Here is a 6,459-nt window from a genome sequence, read left to right on the forward strand (position 1 = left end):
CATATACCTATATCCCAAGAGTGTGGAGTTTGGGCATATAGCCCTGAGCAGCCATACCAGGTAAAAAAAACACTTAAAGGTATGTATCCAAGGCAGTTCTCCTAGATGTACCAATGAAGGAGGACGTTGAATACATAAATATTAAATATACAAGGAGAAGTCATTTCAATACTCACAGTCTGATGCCAAATTGGCAACCAGTATGAAGGCTAATCCCAGACAGCCTCACCTCCCTTCTTTCAATATTATGAACTCAAATCAAATTCTAGCATAGTGCTTTTCCTACAACTTAAAAAAAAAAATCACAGTCCACCCCTAGACTATTTTTTCTGAGGTAATTTATTTTATATACAAACCAAGAACTTGATTAGTGCCTCCTACCCCTCAAAGGTATATAGTTGCAATATTAGAATAAAGATGTCAGGAGAGAATAACATATGTTCAAGTTCACACCAGTACCAAGAAACCCAATACTTGGTGTTGACCCCCCAGAGCCCTGCAGCCGGCAATTAGCAGGAGAAACATGCCAAGGAGGAAGGGAAGGGAAGGAGAAGGTGGCTGGCAAGGGACACACCCAGGAACCAAAGAAGTGGAGAAGAGAATGCTTTCTGCAAAATAAACAAAGTAAATCCTTTTCCTTTTAAAACTAGGAGAGCTACAGTTCTAGGTGAAGGTTGAGCTGACTTTCTAACAGTCGGTTCTAATGAATTTCTTTTCTAATCAAAGTGACCAAAGACAGAGAAACCAGAGACTTGTGCCTCGATTTCCTTCCTCTTAAGAGAAGTCACACACACACACTTTATCTTTGGATAGTATCAAATGACACTAAGCATAGTTTATTACTATAATCCATTTATAAGTGAATTTTCTGATCAAACTCATCTTCATAGGGTTTCGTTTTAAATGTGTTCATAAGCATGGAGATGATAATTTTTTAAATGCCATGGAACCGTGGTTAGTTTTTGTTTCCTTATGTTTGAACAGCTGTCCCTCACAGGCAAGACACAAGCTGTCCTAAAGCCTAGTACTACATAAACACTTGCGGACTGGGTAAAACAGGTAACAGTGGGCACTGAAAATCCTGTGCATTAGACATGTACAGACCTACTTTAACTAAAATACTGGTATAAACAATCCAAAAGAACTGGTACTAGAAGGGCAGATAATGGCTAAGATTAAAGCAGCATCAAGGTTTTCACTGCCCTTCCTTCCATCAATAGAGAGAAAGATAGATAGATGATAGATAGATGATGATAGATGGATAGATAGATAGATAGATAGATAGATAGATAGATAGATAGATGATATAGATTATAGATATAGATATAGATACAGATATATAGATATGTGCTGTAGACTTAAATATTTTCAGTGATATATAAAATTGTATTTTAAAGAAATAGAGTGCTTAATCATGTTAGGCATTGTGTTAAGTGCTTTATATATATCAGCTCAATGATTCTCATAATAGCACTAAGAAAAGGATTCTACTATTACTTCCATTTTACAGAGGGGAAAACTGAGTCAAAAAGAAAATAAACACCCTGCCCAGGGTAACCCAGCCACTAAGTAGCATAGCTGAAATTTAAACTCCAGCATTCTGACACCAGGGACCAGCTGACTGTAATTCCTGGTCATGTATGTAGATCCATTAAAAAGGGGAACTCTATCCACCAAAGAAAAATGGAGGCAGTAGGATCCATGCTACCCGGGAAATTTCCAGTCTGCAATGCATGGGAGGATACTGCTGGGGTAACCTACCCTAATTTTCCTGCTTTTAGGGCAATGTAACTAGGTGACATCATAAATGTCTGCTACTTTCTGATGACATTACTTTAGGAATTTAAATGTTCATCCTTAAATATAATTTGTCTATGGCTCTATGAAGCATGAGGGAGTTTGTGAAAACCAAGCTCAGAAATAGAAGCTTTGGAAAGCTACTAAAATTTTGATCCTAATTCAGAAGCTCAATTTTTATATGTTAAATGTATCTTTAATTCTGAGATCATAAAAGGCAAATTGATTAATAAATATGAGACTCTCCCATGCTACTCCGCTGAGATGACCTTCACAGTTTCATTTCCTGTGGATACGAAGAGTATGTGGTTTACTTGAGCTCAGAGTTGGTAGGAGCCTTAAAGGTCATTTTTTCTTGTGACGACAGCAAAAACTTGGAAACAGAAAGTTCAGCCACAATATCTTGCCATTTTCTTTTTGACAGTTGGAGACAAAGTGAGAATCAAAAAGAAATCATTGCTTGTGACCAAAGACAGAGAAACCAGACCCCTGGTAAAGCTATATTTATGCTCACTCTCACACTGGCAGAAAGAAATAAATGCTTGTGGTTAATCAAAAGACTAAGTACGTTCATTGTATTTAAGGCAATATAAGATTTGGAGGAGGATTTAGTTTTTAAAGAAAAAGTTAATTGAAATATATTGTCATGCTAAGATCTAGGACTGGCCTTCTATCCAAAAAAGGAAAGGGAGAATTTTCTCAAGTCCCCTCCTGGTGGTATGTTCTGTGTGAGCCACGCTTGTAGACTCTCTTTGGTTGTTTCAATAGAAAATAAAGTGAAATGTCTAAAATCAAATGTTTGAGAATTCAAATAAAACAGAAAGAACAGAATTTTTTAACATGCACTTTATGAGAAACAAACCCACAGAAAGTGCTTTGTAGTGATTTAATTTAAAAATTAATCAAGGAGTAGACTTCAAGTGAAAGCAATTGAATTTGAGGAGTCAGATGGACTGAACCACATTTCTTAGACAAATTGTTCAATGTCTCCATTAATAAATTTCCCCATCAATATAATGAGCATAATAACCCCTCCCTCCGAAGGTTGTTGTAAGGTTCACGTGTAAGAATGAAGATAAAAATTCTTGGCACTACTTTCTGTCTCTCCCTTCCTTCCATATTAATGATTTTTCTAAAACCAAAAATGTCCTGTGCAAAGAAACCTTCCATCGAAATAAATTTATGAGCAAAGATTGCAAACTACGCTATCTACCACAGTGACACTACAACACATCCATTTCCTTTTAATAGCAACACATAAACTTCATATCACATAATGTTACAAAAATAATTATATTTTGTTTATAACATACTTGCTGTAACATATTTTGGGGTATCATTCATAGAAAACATTTCTGAATTTTTTTCTTTGTGTGGCATGACACCCCTTTCAATTCACTGAAGCTACACTTACCATTTGAAAGAAAATTAACATGCATGACCTGAATTTTCAATTTTTAGTACCCTAGGAAAATGAAAATGAAATTCAAACCCTCTAAACACGCATAAAAGAGACAAGAAGTCGTATGTAAACAACTAGTTTTTTTACAGGGGTATGTCTGATAAGCCAATAATTTACATCTAGGATCTAAATTCATATGTCTGGTTTTCAAGTCATGTAGAAAAATTTTAAATACTTGTTACCTAAAATACATCACTTTTCTGGAACAAAATGGAGTGTAAATTTTCTAACTACATGTTGCACATTGATATGCAAGGACTGCATAAGACATTGTATACTTTGCGTGCAAAAGGACACCAATTTCTTCCTATCAGGCACTCACAAACAGAGAAATCATCTAGTGGCATGTTGTCATTTGACTTTCAACCATATCCACTTTGTGAGTTAATGGCAAAGGAATAATGCTTGCACTTCCATACACTACCAAAGGCTCTGGGTTTTACAGGCTATTTTATGAGTAATAGCATCCAAAACTTTACTTTATAGAAATCCTTAGAAGCAGGAATTTATCACTCAAAGATCTTATCTTGGCAGGAAGAGATGACAGCAAATTATGTTTTATGATGGCATTTATATATTGTGCATGTGAATATAGTATAATTGTAATAGACATATAGACATATATATGCCATCTGCATATGTATAAGATTTTATAATCATAATTCCATTTTCTTTTTGTTTTATGCCATCATCTTTGCTGTGCAGTTCAGTACCATATTATTTTCATTTCAACCCCAGCTGCATCATTGCTGCTGCCAGATCTCTGGTCTTTTTTTGGAGAAAATATACAATTTAAAATTGTTTTTTTTTTCTTTTTTTTTATCAGAAAGGAAAGTCATCAAGAATTAGATTTTATTTTAGGAACAAAGTAAGGTTTCATGGGAGAAAAAAACAAAGCCTTGGTGTAGAGAAGGTTTGTTCACTTTCTATAGCATTACTGAAGTGTCCGTATGCCTTGATAAACCTGTGTTTGGATCATCTCAGTGGGGGAAATGACTTAATTTAACTATTTTGGTGTCTCGGCAAAGGTAAGTTGTCTATTTTGAGAGTCTAACTGGGTAGTATTAAACTACTGCATTTGTGAATGAAACCCCAAAGTTTGCCCCAATCACTCACTGCCTCAGTATCCCCAAGTAGAAAAGGTGGGTGGCAAATGGGTGGAGGAGGAGGTATGGGAACTGGCCCGGAATTTACTCTGTGGCAGAGTTGCCTTAAACCAATATCTTGTATTCATAAAAACCTAGGCAAGAGACAAATCAATGGAGGATGGAGAGAGTTTGATTCGACTGATGCTCTATTATTTCATGTTCTCTAGTGTCTCTCTTTCAATGCCATCATGGAAGAACTGGGAATCTCACTCAAAAATCAGAAAAAGTTAAAGAAAAAGTCAAGAACTAAGGGGAAATCTTCCTTTACAAGTATCCTTACTTGTCATCAGAGACGAACTCAGAGAAAAGAGACGGTGGCATGATCCGAGAAAACAGCTGCAGGAAGCACTCAGGAAGAGTCAGGATAAACACTGTGGGTTTAGGGAGAAGGGATTTCTGACAAGTGTGTGATGTGTTTCCATATATCTATATACATAACTCTGGTTATCTATATAGATATAAGACCTACACAAGTTTAAAAAGTTCCCATAAACAGACATGCCTTGGGAAGTGGCACAGGTCCTCTTGAAATGAATTTGTATGCCTACTCTGTTTTGCCTTTCTCTTTCATCCCAATAAATTGCTGTGTGTGCTTTCTAAATAATAATAAAACCACAGGTATTTTTTTTTCCAGAACAAGTTGGAGTGTGGGTCTGTTCACCTCACTAGCGCCAGTCACAGTGTTTGGTCGCCGAGTGTCATCAGCTGTGGCGTTTGCTAGTTTGCTGACTCTTCTCACCTGTTCAGACAGACAGCATCAATTTGGGCTCAGTTAAAAAAATACCAAATACCCAGTTATTATAGTGCAGTGAAACCATTCATTTTCATGTTTTAAAATCTTATTTTATAAATAGTTTAAATGGTACTTGGAACATCAGTGAGTATAAGATAAAACAATACTAAATACGGAAAATTCATTTGAAAAATGTAAGAGTCCACCACACTCTGGGCATCCTTCTGGCTTCTGGGGATATCATGGTGAGGACAGGTAGGGGCCCGGCCCTCAAGTAGTTACAACAAAACTAAGAAGACAAACCTTCTAGTATTTGAAGCAGGATGAGCATGTCCTCGGTGGAAGTCAGAAGCGGGAAGAACATGAGGGGGAAGTATTTGACCAGGAAATGAGGCATGGAAGTCTTCTAGGAAGAAGATACAACTAAGCTAAGCCCCAAGGGATGGGAGGTGAGGTGCAGGGAGGGAAGAAGAAGAAGAAGGTAACATTACAACCTGAGGAAGCAGCATAATCAAAGGTGCTGAAATAAGAGAGAATGGGGCCAGACTGGTAGAGAAAAAGGAAGTTTGGAGCCTCCTGTAACCCAGAGGAAGGATAGTGTAGCCTGGGCCAGAGGAGGGACAGACAGAGCACTGGCTGACAGAGGTACCTGGCAGGGTCAAGGAAAATGCCAGGGTTGGTGGGGAGAAGGGGGTGGGAGGCCTAGCCTGGAAGTTCAGGCAGCATTTCATTGTGTTGGCAAATACTGATCCAGAGCAAGCATTGGACCAATAGTTTGTATCATTAAACCCCATTGGTTCCTGTAGGATTATTCTATGACTAAAAGAAACTTTTAAAATCTAGTCCCTTTAGGTTTTAAGTGCAAAATTTCCAGACGTGAAAAAAAAATCACCTTTAAAACAGCCATAACAAACAGGGAACAGATATTTTTCTGTTTTTATAATCACCACTCACATTTTGGATCTATCAGATTTTCATTAACAACAAAGACAATGTAGTTTATAAAAGGGCAGTCAGATGCTTACATTAAACACATTAAGATACTTACATTTAAAAAATTGAAATATGAATCCAACTAACTGAATATGGACTAGAATGAAAATATACTAGAGGTGGAATATGCAATTTATTCAGGTCATGAAAAATTATACCAAAGGCATTCCATTTTGCATTTTCTGATATAACAGTATGATATTTTTCTCTCATTTCAGAAAATATTGTATCTTTTCACATACTGTTATAGCAAATTGTGGTAAAAAATGTATCAGCTTCTACTGTCTAAAATATATTGTGTGTCACCCTGGTTTATAGATATTTTA

At 36.6% G+C, this 6,459-nt stretch overlaps 1 protein-coding gene across 9 annotated transcripts in view; it reads left to right on the forward strand.

Annotated features, from left to right (window-relative positions):
- Positions 1–5,030, forward strand: part of GRIK1 (glutamate ionotropic receptor kainate type subunit 1) — a 371,438-nt gene extending 366,408 nt beyond the window's left edge. For 5 of the 9 annotated variants that reach the window (XM_073231436.1, XM_037013240.2, XM_037013241.2 and 2 more), the window contains 2 exons: positions 4,086–4,172; positions 4,575–5,030. In XM_073231436.1, coding sequence (XP_073087537.1) covers positions 4,086–4,172; positions 4,575–4,730 — 243 coding nt within the window. In that variant the 3' untranslated portion in view covers positions 4,731–5,030. The remainder of the gene's footprint in view (positions 1–4,085; positions 4,173–4,574) is intronic. The other 4 variants (XM_073231439.1, XM_037013233.2, XM_037013235.2 and 1 more) reach the window with 1 other exon arrangement.
- The last annotated feature ends 1,429 nt before the right edge of the window (positions 5,031–6,459 follow it).

This window comes from Manis javanica, chromosome 3 (assembly GCF_040802235.1).
Source record: "Manis javanica isolate MJ-LG chromosome 3, MJ_LKY, whole genome shotgun sequence".
Taxonomy (NCBI): domain Eukaryota; kingdom Metazoa; phylum Chordata; class Mammalia; order Pholidota; family Manidae; genus Manis; species Manis javanica.